General features: G+C 52.9%; 1 protein-coding gene across 1 annotated transcript in view; it reads right to left on the reverse strand.

The window, feature by feature from the left end:
* The window catches only part of TNXB (tenascin XB), a 40,711-nt gene extending 36,510 nt beyond the window's left edge, over positions 1–4,201 (reverse strand). The window contains exons 1-3 of the mRNA XM_077760939.1: positions 3,802–4,201; positions 1,575–3,413; positions 986–1,101 (exon numbers count right to left, since the gene is read on the reverse strand). Coding sequence (XP_077617065.1) covers positions 986–1,101; positions 1,575–3,413; positions 3,802–4,201 — 2,355 coding nt within the window. The remainder of the gene's footprint in view (positions 1–985; positions 1,102–1,574; positions 3,414–3,801) is intronic.
* Between the last annotated feature and the right edge of the window lie 8,259 nt (positions 4,202–12,460).

Raw genomic sequence — 12,460 nt, forward strand, 5'->3', positions numbered from 1 at the left:
GGATGCCCCCAAATATTTTAAGAGCGAGTTGGAAGGAGACAGAGAAAGAATGCTTTGCAGCGTTCTGATGACACGGAGGCGGGGGAACCAGTTCACAGACTCAAATTATTGCAACAGCCTAGACAGCTTGGCCCAAACCAAAAAAGATAACACTGAACAGAGCCACATGCAGAGGCCTATATTTAGGCTAAAAAAGTGTATATAGTTGAATGTCATCTTTTCTTCCTTCTCTTTTTCTTTTCTTCTTTCTTTTTTTCCTTGTTTATCTACATTTTCTAAAGTTCCTACACTGAGCCTACATGACTTTTATAATAGAAGTTACTTTAAGACATTTTTGATCGAAAACAGCTGCTGGTTTTGTGACCGCAAGTTAACATACATCAACCTTGAAAAAAAGCGCCAGTGTCTCCAGAGTTAGCCAGAAATACGGGGCTCCTCCCTGCCCCCGCATTTTGGGGGCAAATGCAAAAAGCACGAGGCACTAGAGGAAGGAGCCCAGGAATTGAGGGATTCGGAGAACAAAGCCTTAGGGAAAAGGGGTGAAGAGACTGGTGGGTCTGGCCTGAAGAGAATGAGAGTGTGGTGATGGCTGACATCTCCAAATACCTGAAAGCCGGTGGTGGAGGATGTGAGAAAAGCAAAGGCAACATTCTGACGCTGGTGGAGGCCCAGATAAGGCCAATGGAGGGATGTCAGAATGGGATAGATTTAGACTCAGCAACAACAGAAAGAACTACCCGTGATGACCAACAACAGACTGGACAGCCTCAGGAAGTACTGAGCTCACTCTCACCAACAGCAGTGAACTAATGCTGCAGAGGCCTTCTGGACCCAGTGTGGGGCAGGACGAGAAGGCCTTCAGAGCAGCTTCAGGAACCTAGCCATCTGGACTCAACCACTGACTACCTAGAACTTCCTGCCAGAGGTGAGCACTCCCTCCCTCGAGGCCAGCCCACTCAATCTGCCCCTGCAGCTGGGCTCTCACCGTGGGAATGAACTGAATTTCATAGGCATCCACAGTGCCAGGAGCCCGGGTCCACTCTGTCCGAACCGTCGTCTCCTCCAAAAGATGCATCCTCATGCCCTCGATGGCTGGCACCTCTGCCCAGGAGAATGAGATATGGGAAGATGGTTAGCCTAAAGCAGCCCCTCACCCCTATCACGCCCCCCCCCCCAACTCAGGGACACACAAAAAGATGGAGCCCAGTTCCTGCTCCTTTCTGGAGGTGGGGCAAAGCTGGCAGATGCCAGAACAGGCCTTGGGGTCTCCTTCACCTTCCACCTCTCATCTTTAGGAACACAGAATCTCTCCAAAAACAAGTAAAGGAGCCCCAACCTGCCCATCAGAGATCTGAAAGCAGGTCCTGCCTACAGGCATGACCCCATGGTTCTGCTGCTACTGGCGGACACTGGCTCTCTGGCTCCTATGACTGGCCCCCACCCCAAACCCCCAAAACTGACCACCTTCACTCTTCCTCTAGGTCCCTGAGCTCCTAGGCCTCAGGCTCAGGCCTTCCCATGGGCTCCCGTTCCCAGTCCCTGACCCATTCTATTGGGGAAGGCTACTTGCTCACCTTCCCCGCAGTCCTCCCCTGCATAGCCATCCTGACAGACACAGCTGCCCTCACGACACTCTCCCCTGCCGCGGCAGTCCCCGGGGCACGTCTGAATGGCGCAGTCAGGTCCTCGGAAGCCCTCGACGCATACACACTGGCCCTCACGGCACAGTTCCCGGGGCCCACAGCCCCCAGGGCAGGCACTGGCGGGAGGCTCCTCCTGCCCACAGTCCTCGCCGCTGTAGCCCACATGGCACACACACACTCCCTGCACGCAGCGCCCACGGCCGCGACAGTCCGCCGGGCAGGTGCGGGTGGCACAGGAGGGGCCAGTGTAGCCCGAGTCGCACACGCAGCGCCCGTCCTCACAGCGGCCGCGCTGGTGGCAGTTGGAGGGGCAGGTACGGAGGCCACAGTCCTCGCCTGCATAGCCCTCCCAACAGGTGCACACACCATCCTGGCACAGGCCGTGCTGGTTACAGTCTCGGGGGCACCGCTGTACACTGCAGTCCTCGCCTGAGTAGCCATCGTCGCACACGCAGCGCCCATCCAGGCACTGGCCGCGGCCGTGGCAACCTCCTGGGCAGCTGCGCACGCCACAGTCCTCTCCCTCGTAGCCCGCGTTGCACACGCACACGCCGTCCTCGCAGCGGCCGCGGCCCCGGCAGTCCCCAGGGCACCGACGGCTCCCGCAGTCCTCGCCCGCGAAGCCCGGGTTGCACACGCAGCGGCCGTCCACGCAGCGCCCGCGCCCACGGCAGTCTCCAGGGCAAGCGCGCGTGCCGCAGTCTCGGCCTGTATACCCCGGCCAGCACACGCAGCGACCACTCTCGCAACGGCCCCGGCCGCGACAGTCCCCGGGACAGCTGCGCACCCCACAGTCCTCGCCGCTGTAGCCGGTGTTGCACACGCATACGCCGTTCTCGCAGCGCCCGCGGCCCCGACAGTCGCGGGGGCAGGCGCGTGAGCCGCAGTCAGGCCCGGTGTACCCCGGCCAGCACACGCAGCGGCCGTCCTCGCAGCGGCCCCTTTGGTGGCAGTCGCCTGGGCAGCTGCGCACCCCGCAGTCGTCCCCGCTGTAGCCTGCGTCGCAGATGCATTCGCCGTCCTCGCAGCGCCCGCGACCCCGGCAGTCTCGCGGGCACGTCCGGGTGCTGCAGTCCTCGCCCGCGTACCCGGGCCAGCATACACAGCGGCCGTCCACGCAGCGCCCGCCCTCGCCACAGTCCCACGGGCAGCTCCGCGAGCCGCAGTCGTCGCCAGTGTAGCCGGGGTCGCACACGCAGCGCCCGTCCTCGCAGCGCCCCCTCTGGCTGCAGCCCCGGGGGCAGCTCCTCACCCCGCAGTCGTCGCCGGTGTAGCCGTGGTCGCACACGCAGCGTCCGTTCTCGCAGCGCCCCCTCTGGCTGCAACCTCTAGGGCAGCTCCTCTTCCCACAGTCGTCGCCCGTGTAGCCGGGGTCGCACACGCAGCGCCCGTCCTCGCAGCGCCCCCTCTGGCTGCAGCCCCGGGGGCAGGAGCGCAGGCTGCAGTCGTCGCCGGAGAAGCCTGCCCGGCACACGCACACGCCCTGCACGCAGCGCCCGCGGCCGTTGCAGTCCCCAGGACAGGAGGGCCAGCCACAGCTGGGGCCGCTGTAGCCAGGGAAGCACACGCAGCGCCCGCGGACGCAGCGACCCTGATCGTTGCAGTCGTCTGGGCAGGAGCCGGAGACAGAGGGTGGGGAGGATGGGGGCACCCCGGCGCCTGTAGGGTCTGAGCAGGTGGGCCCACCCCAGCCTGGTTCGCAGGAGCAGGCACAGCGGCTCAGGTCAAACACGCCGTGGAGACTGCAGAGGCTACGAACGTCTGTCTGGCCTGGAGTAAGAGGGAGAGGCAGGTCTCAGTCTCTCTGGGGAGAGAGACAGAGCCCATGCCGTGCTCCCCTGGCCAGCAGGGCCAGGATCATTTCATAAGGTCATCTTTGTTTCCAGGTACTCCTAGTCAACATATGTGGCCTCTCAAGGCCCTAGCATATGCTTGGGGACAGGGGAGGGAGGTGCTGACATCAAGCCTGGTGGCTTCTCACTCCACATTGTGCCCCGAGTTGCACTCATCACCCCCAAGAGGGAAGATGGAGTGCCTTTTTCTAATTCATACCAAGGTCCTTTATGGACTAGCGATGACCACCTAACCCTGACCCACTTCCCCACTTTCCTCTTTTTTTTTTTTTTTTTTGTGCCCCCTCCCATGATCATCTGCTCACCTGTGCCAGCCTGGGCAGCAGCAGGACAGCATGACCCAGTGCACTGTTCCTTGAGTCCTTTCACCAGCTCCTCCAGGATCTCTAACCGGACCTTCAGGGCCTGCACCTCTGAAGCAGGGACAGGGGGCTCCGTGCCCGGAGGACAACCACAGCCGGCTGAAGGGGGCAGGTTGATGCGGTGGGTAAACACAACCTGCTTCTCCCCTCCTTCCACAGTGTGCTCATAAAGCCGGGAAGAGGGGCTTCCCCCTCTTGGCTCCCCTGTGTGGCCTCCTGGCTGGGGAGGGGGGCGTGGGGCTTGGAGTGTCACATTGGACCGTGGAGAGAAAGGGCCTGCTCTGACTGTGCCCAGCAGTACCAGGAAGGCCAGTCTGGAGATTAGGAACCATTGGGCTGGCATCACTCAGGAGGCTGTGGGGAGAGAGGGCACATGTGAGGAGCTTCACAGAGAAGGAGAGAAGATGGCTCCCTACATCCCTCAATATACACATCCACAGTCCCACTACGCACAACTAATCTACCCGACTCACATGCATGTAAAACTCCACATTCAACTCAACCTAAGGGACACTCTCCTTGGGCAGAGGGTATCCTTTTTTTTTTTTTTTCTTTTTTCTTTACTGTTCCATCCTCAGTGGTCTTTTGTTTGTTCCGCAGATTCTACAAGCTTACATTAGCCTAAAGACATTTTAGCTGTATGTTCTCTCCGTCTGGGATGCTCTTCAAGACTGGCTCCTTCTTGCTCAATCTTAACTCACATGTCTTTGATCTCAGAGACCTTCCCTGGGGTCCAGTTGGAATGTTTTTCATTACTCTCCGCCACAGTATCCTGCCTATGTTCTTCATGGCATTTACTGCTGCCTGAATCACCCGTTCGTTTTGGGTACTTGTCTGTTATCTTTCTCCCACCACTAAAGTGGGAACTCCATCAGAACAGGGACCTCGTCTGTCCTGGCACTGCTGTACACCTGTGTCTGACACCCAAGGGCTACCCAGCACATTTATGTTGAATAGATCAGCGGATGAGTGTAAGAGACCAATCCTTCCACAAGCACCTGGCTCCCAGCTCCCACTGTCTCCTTGGGTGAAGATTACCCCCCCTCTCTCTTTTATTCAATCCCTCACTCTCCACTAAATCCTTCCCATCAACTTTCATAGGCGCTAATATAGCTCCTGTTGTTTAATGGAATCCTTCTTCCTCAGTACATACATTACCAAAAACCTTGCACTTAGAAAGGTGCAAGAATGGATAGAACAGAATAGTGTCCAGATACAGACCCACGTGCATGTGGTGACCTGCCAAAGGTGACACTGCGATTAAAAAGAGAACAGATGCTCTTTCTGATAAATGGGAAAAAATCCAAATGGAAAAAAAATCTATTTCTACCTTATGGCCACAAACAGAAATTAATTTGAAGTGAATCTCAGGGACCTAATTATGAAAGGTAAAACAATGCCTTTTCAGAACAATATCATATAGAAGAAAAATAGGAAAAAATGTTATGACCTTAGAGTAAGCAAAGATTTTTTAAAAACCTAACCACACAAGATTTAAGCATAAAAGTTTTCACACAGAACCTAACCATAAAAAAGAGATGAATACATTAGGATTCATGAAGTTGATCGCTTCTGGTCATCCAGAGACACCATTTAGAGAATAAGAATTCAAGTCATGGACTGGAATAAAATATATGAGAAATGTGGGGAGGTAACGGGGGAGGGAGAGAGGTACAGATGGATATTGAGAGTGAGAGATGGGATTAAAATCTGAGATTAAAAACTCCTGCAAAACAAAAAATAACACACAAAAGACAGGCAACCCAGTGTTTTAAACTGACAAAAGACTTAAGTAGATACTCTATAAAGGAATATATCCAAAGGACCAATAAACATATGGAAAATAAACATATATGTGTGTATAACAGAACTAGTAACCAAGGAAATGCAAATTAAAGCCACAATGAGCTGCCATTATTTGCCATCAGAATGGCTAAAACTAAAGAGGTTGTTGCTTGATACTGGCAAGAATGTGAAGCAAATGGAACTCTCATCTACTGTAAGCAGGAGCAAAAATTAAATTGTGCAACCACTTTGGAAAACTATTAGGCAGTATCTGCTAAGACACACAGCCTATAACCCCAACAATTCCACTTCAGTAAATATCCAACAGAAATGACTGCATATATCGTCCAATAGACATGTATAAGACTATGAAATTTTTTCCATATCAGCCAAATGAAACAATTCAAGTGTCCATTAATAGTATAATGGATAAACAAATTGTGGTACAATCATGCAATGGACTATTATACAGCGATGAAAACACCCTCTTGTTACATGTAACAGCATGGACAATGTCACACACATAATGCTATCAAAAGAAACAAGACATAAAAAGAGAACACTGTAACTGATGCTGTTTACATGAGGTTCAAAAACAGAGTTGATCTTTACTATTAGAAGATAGGATAAGATTACTGGAAATATTTTGTACTTTGATCTGGGTGGTGATTAAACAGGTGTATACATATTCAAATATTGATTGAGCTATACACTTTAGATTTGTTCATTTCACAATGTGAAAGTTATATCTTTTTTTGAGAGAGAGAAAGAGAGAGAGAGAGAGAGAGCATGAATAGAGGAGGAGCATGAATAGAGGGAGAGAGAGAATCTTAAGCAGGTCCACACCCAGAGTGGAACCTGATGTGGGACTCGAACTTATGGCTGTGAGATCATGACCTGAGCAGAAATCAAGAGTCAGACCTTCAACCAACTGAGCCACCCAGGAGACCCTGAAAGTTATGTCTTAAAACAACAACGACGACAACAACAACAACGACCACAACCAAAATTTTCTTCAATCTCATACTCCCTCCAGGCAGCACATATTTCCCTCCCCAACTTCATGGCCTCAGTTGTCAAAAGACTTATCTTTACTTGCTGTTTCCATTTTCCCAAATCCCATGCATGCCCCCTTGCACTTCCATCTGGCTTCCCCACCTCCTTTCAACCTATCAAACAGCTCTCCCTAAGACCTCCCAAAGATCTCAATGTCACAGAATCTGAGAAACATTTGTCTTCATCTTACTTGACCTGTCTCAAAAATCACTGGACATGGCTCACGACATCTTCCATTTTACAACATTCTATACCTGTGCTGTCAATACAGTAGCCAGGAAAGCTATGTGGCTCTTGAACACTTGAAATGTGCCCAGAGTAACAGAAACACTGTATTTTATTCAGTATTTTTTAAAAAAAATTTTTAATGTGTATTTATTTTTGAGAGAGAAAGAGAGAGAATGCAAACAGGGGATGGGGCAGAGAGAGGAAGACACGGAACCCAAAGCAGGCTCCAGGCTCCAAACTGTCAGCACAGAGCCCAATGCAAGGCTCAAATCCACAAACCACGAGATCATGACCTGAGCCCAAGTCAGATACACAACTAACTGAGCCACCCAGCTGCCCCTATTCAGTATTTTTAAAAAGCTCCCCAGGTGATTGTAATGAGCAACCAGAGTTAAGATCTACGTCTCTAGTCACTCACCTAGTACTTTCATCCAGGCCCAGGATTTTAATTTCCAAACTATACCCCAGTATATAAATTAGCCCAGTCATCTCCTCTGAACTCCAAGTAATATATCCAACTGCCTATTTGCTTGGCATCTCTTCTTGAGCACCTCAAATTCAACATGTCTAAAACTGTACTATGGCCACCCTTCCTGTACCAAACCCCTTCTGCATTGTGTTCTCCACCACAGCTCACAGTGCCACCATTTATCCAGCTTTACAACTAGAAACCTAACCCCCATCAAGACCACCCTATTTTGACATATTTGCCCTTTTGTTTTCTTTAATGTTTATTTATTTTGAGAGGGAGACAGAGAGAGCTGGGAAAGGGCAGAACGAGAATGAGAGAGAGAATCTCAAGCAGATTCCACACTGTCAATGCAGAGCCTGATGCAGGGCTCAAACTCATGAATGGTGAGAGCCAAAACCTGAGCCAAAATCAAGAGTTGAATGTTCAACCGACTGTGTCACCCAGGCACCCCTCTCATAAACGTCTCTTTAATTTACTCACTTCTCTCCCTTTGGACATTGTTAGAATTCAAGCCACCACCTATCTTTTGCTTCACAACTGTATTGGCCTCCTGGCTGTTCTCTCTGCCCCGCCCCCCCCCCCCCCNTCACAAAGGCAACTTGGATGTCCCACTCCCGCTAAAATCTCTCCAGTGTCTCCCTTCTGAATTCCCTTCGAGGGTGACAAACAGCCCTGAATCATCTGGGCCCTGTTGACCTCTCCCACCTCATCACACATAACGCTTCCTTCCCTCTCTCCATTCCAGTCCCACTGACCTTATGCCCCTCACCCCCTTCCCAGACTTTTGTATATGTGAAACCCTCTCCCCTTTCCTCATGGCCTCCTTAACCCTTATGTCTCAATCTCATGTTGCTCCCTCAGGGAAACTTTCTTGCCCAGGTCAGGTTTCCCCTCACATGTGATATCAAAGCACCATGTTAACTCCCATTTGTACCATGTATAACAATTTAGGGGCGCCTGGGTGGCTCAGTCAGTTGAGCGGCTGACTTCAGCTCAGGTCATGATCTCACGGTTCGTGGGTTCAGGCTCTGTGCTGACAGCCAGCTCAGAGCCTGGAGCCTGTTTCGGATTCTATGTCTTCCTCTCTCTCTGACCCTCCCCTGCTCATGTGGTCTCTCCTTCTCTCTCAGAAATAAATAAAACATTAAAAAAATAAAAAAACAATTTATAATCATATATTTATTGGTTGGATTATTTTAATACTTTTTTGCCCACACCCAGTCTTACCTACTAGATTATAACGTCCATGAGGGCAGGCATGGCCCTGATTTTTTTCTCGACTGTTGTATCCTTGCATCTAGACATATTAGGTGCTCGATAAATATTGATCATATGAATGAATGAAAAAGTTCAATTTAAGCTGAGGATTACCATCAGGACCATAACCATGAACAGGACCAAGGTCAGGGCTAGGACCACGGACAGTGTCTGGGACAGGCAGTTGGAGGGAAACAGCAGCAGAGGCAGAAACTGGGCTAGAGAGAAGGCCAGGTGTGGATTCTGGCAGGGCCAGACAGGGCAAGCCCTTTGGAAAACCATTTAGCAGAATCTACGAAATCTACCAGAGCTATATGCGAACCCTATGATCCATCAATTCCACCCCCAGGAATATACCCACCAGAGCAGTACTACTCATAATAGCCCAAACCCGGAACTACCCAAATATATCTCACCTCGGTAGAATGGATTAAATAAAGCATGGTTTATTCGTACAGTGGAATAAAATAAAGCAATGAGAACTACAACTATATGTAGTAACATGGGTGGATCTCACTAATATGGGATTGAGCAAAAGAAGCCAGGCACAAAAGAGAACATGCTGTAAAATTCTATTTTTTAAAAAAAATTTTAGGTTTATTTATTTTTGAGAGAGACAGACAAGAGTGCAATCAGGGAAGGGGCAGAGAGAGGGAGGCAAAATCTGAAGCAGAAGTGTGGTGCTTTGGGGGGGAGTAGTGACCGGAGGGGTATGGTGGGGAAATTCTGGGGTGCCAAGAATATCCTGTTTCTTGATCTAGGTGCTGGTACCCAGTTGTTTGTTTGCGGGACCCAGTGAAGCAAGGATTGGGCAGCGCAGGAAGACCAGAGGTGTTCAGAGTGAGCCAGGGCAGGGGCTGTGGCAAAGGGACACAGAGCGTTCCATTTAGGAGAAGGGGTGAGGAGAGGTGTAGGCGGGCACCCAGCTTCTCTGGACCAGAGACTGGAGAGAGAAGGAGAGCAGGGTGAGTGTGGAAATGCTGACCAGCAAGGAGGGAAGGGACAGTAACCAACACACACACACACACACACACACACACACACACACACACACACACATTTCCTGGCTTCCTACTCTTAAACTTCTTGAGCCTGAGAAAAAGGAGTTTTCAGGGCTCCCCGCCATCACATGGGTGAGTGTGTGCACAGGTGTGTGTGCGCGCACAATCTCCTCTTCACGTCTCCTCCACACGTATTCAGGGGGTGATGCCTAAGAAAGCTGCTGTCTCACTGGCTCAGGGGGCAGCTGTGTGAGGCAAAGAACACAGCTGGAGTGAGGGGAACCCGATGGGAGGCCCTCCTCCAGAGGGAAGCAGAGGGTCCCTGGTGCCCCACACCCCTGGGGGGGGGGGGACAGGTTCTCTGCAGCAGGAAAGAGAGAAGCTGAAGGCAGTGAGGCAGGCCTGAGAGGATGGGGTAGCCCCCACAGTTGACGGTCCGAGCCCCCTTCCCCATCCCCACTCCTGCCCTGTCACCACCTCTCCGCCTCCAGCTCTTGGAAGAATTCTGCTCTTCTCTCAGTAGTAGGGAAGCAAAGAACTTGGGTGTCTCTTGTGTTTCCCCCTTATCATCCCCTCTACTGTTGTGTCTGGGGCTCCTTTCTGCAGTGAGGAGGGGGGACATGGCTTCACTCTTTTGGCATCTTCCTCACGGTGGGAGGGCTGGCACAGATGGGGGCATCGTCCCAAGCCATGACTCAGCTTGCCTGGTATTCATGTCGTGGCCAACTTTGACACTTTGCTCATCAGGGACTGTTGGTCCCAAGAGGTGTGAAGAAGGGCTGGCTTCCACAAGGGATGTTCCAGAGATGGGCGATTTGAGCCCCACCCCTCTGCCTCCCTCTGTCCCTCACGCCACCTGAGGAGTGAAAGCAGGATTCCAGGAGCATGAGAGGAAGGAGGGAGATGAGTCGGGGGCTCCAGGGAGGGGGGGTTCAGGGGGATCCAGATGGCCCTTATTCTGGGGAGTTAATGGGCCAGAGGAATGGAAAAAGTGAGAGAAAGGATTTCCGGACCCCCAGTGGGAAAGAGTCAGGGGGCAATGAGAGACAGGAAGGCGGGTTCAGGTCCTGCACTGAGTGACCGGGACGCAGGGGGAAGGAAGTTTGAGGAACTGAGGTGCCGGGTCTCCACGGGAGCGGAGGCAAGCGAGATAAAGAGGGGAGGGATCGGGATGCGGGAAGCGGGCAGGGACTAGGAGCGAACAGCTGGCAGCTGCGGTGTTTCCGACTTGCTTCCCAGTAGTTCCTCTTGGTTCCATTTCCAGTTGTTTCCAAGCCATTAAATTCTTTCCAGGCGAGATAAGGGGCCCGCCCGCCCCACCCAGGGCGTGTCACGTGTAGGGGGCAGGAGGAGGTTTAGTCGGACAGAAGCAGGGAGAGCCTAGAAGGGGGACGGAAGGACTTTGGAGCTCCTGTGCCCCTGGAGGCATCTCTTAGTCAGCCCAGCCCCGCTGAACCGTGAGTCATGGGTGCAGAGCTTGCAGCCAAGAGTAAGTTTTAGGATCCTCTCTGCAGGCTCTGTGCCCTTCCCAGACCTGGGAATCCTGGCTCTGCTTCATTTCAGCGTTTCTTAAAGGCTCAAGACCCCCAGACCTCCCTCCAGATCCTGTAATCCACACGCTGAGAGACTCCCTCTGGCACATTCCTGGAGCTCTAGCTCAGCTGCTCCAACCAGAGCTCTTGGGGTCCCACCAGCACTTTACTCCTGAGGTCCAGCTGGCCACCGGTTCAGCCTCCAACCCCTTGTTTCCCCCAGTCTGGACACCTCTGAGTCCTACGTCACTGATAACCACCTACACCCTGGTGCCACCACCACCTGATCCCATCCAAACCGGGGCTTCCCCATCTCTGATCCCGAGCGCGCGCGCGCGCACACACACACACACACACACACACACACACACACACACACACCCTCCACAGGGAGCCTAGTCCCCAGAGCAAAGTCTCTTTTCCTCTGCCCCAACAGACAGTCTCTGCTCTGGCGAGGCTCTCTCTCCTGAGAGCTCTCCTGTCACACCTTCGCCTGGGGTGTCGGAGTGGGACAGAGTCCCCACCTCTCCCAGCTCTTCCCTTGTTCTCCCCAGAGCTCAGCTCCTTACCTGGGCAACAAGCGGCTGCAGGGCTTCTGCACCTGCTGTGTCCCTGACCTTGGGAGGGGAGGTCTCCAGACGGGGCAGAGCTACCGTGCCTTGGCAGCGCCGAGCTCCCTGGAGGTCCCCTTGCTTGTTCCCCGCAGCAGGGGCTCACAGAGCTGCGACCGGACCGACCGACCGACCGACCGACCGTCGATCTCGGCAGCGACAGCAAGAAGGAGGGAGTCTGCAGTGAGCAGGGGGAGGAGAAGGGGAGGACCAGCATGAGGTCAGGGAGGGGAGCGGAGATAGGGCAGGTCCTCCCACCCCTCTAGTCCCTGCCAGGCCCTCCCAGCGTCATCGAATGCCACCCCTCCTCCCCTCCCTGTCTGGGATCACTGAGTCCCACAAGACCTTCATCTTGCCTTCTGCATCCCTGGTCCTACCTCCCACATCTTCCCCCCACGCCATCCCATGTCTCCTCTTCCTCCCCACCCTAGTTTTTGCCCAACTTGACACCCCCAATCTCTTGTGCCATTTCCCCTTTCCCCCCACCATCTCCCTACCTGTTGCTCCTGCTCTCTCACTGGATTTTCCTCTCTACCAACACCCTTCCATTTGGCCACCTTTCTCCCTCCTCCCTCCCTGGCATCTCCTCTCCCACCTCTGCCCTGCTGCCACTTTGTTCCAGCTTGGATATTCCCCCACCTGCCTGTTGCCCAGCACCAT

Source organism: Crocuta crocuta, unplaced genomic scaffold (genome assembly GCF_008692635.1).
Source record: "Crocuta crocuta isolate KB4526 unplaced genomic scaffold, BGI_CrCroc_1.0 scaffold762, whole genome shotgun sequence".
NCBI classification, from domain to species: Eukaryota; Metazoa; Chordata; class Mammalia; order Carnivora; family Hyaenidae; genus Crocuta; species Crocuta crocuta.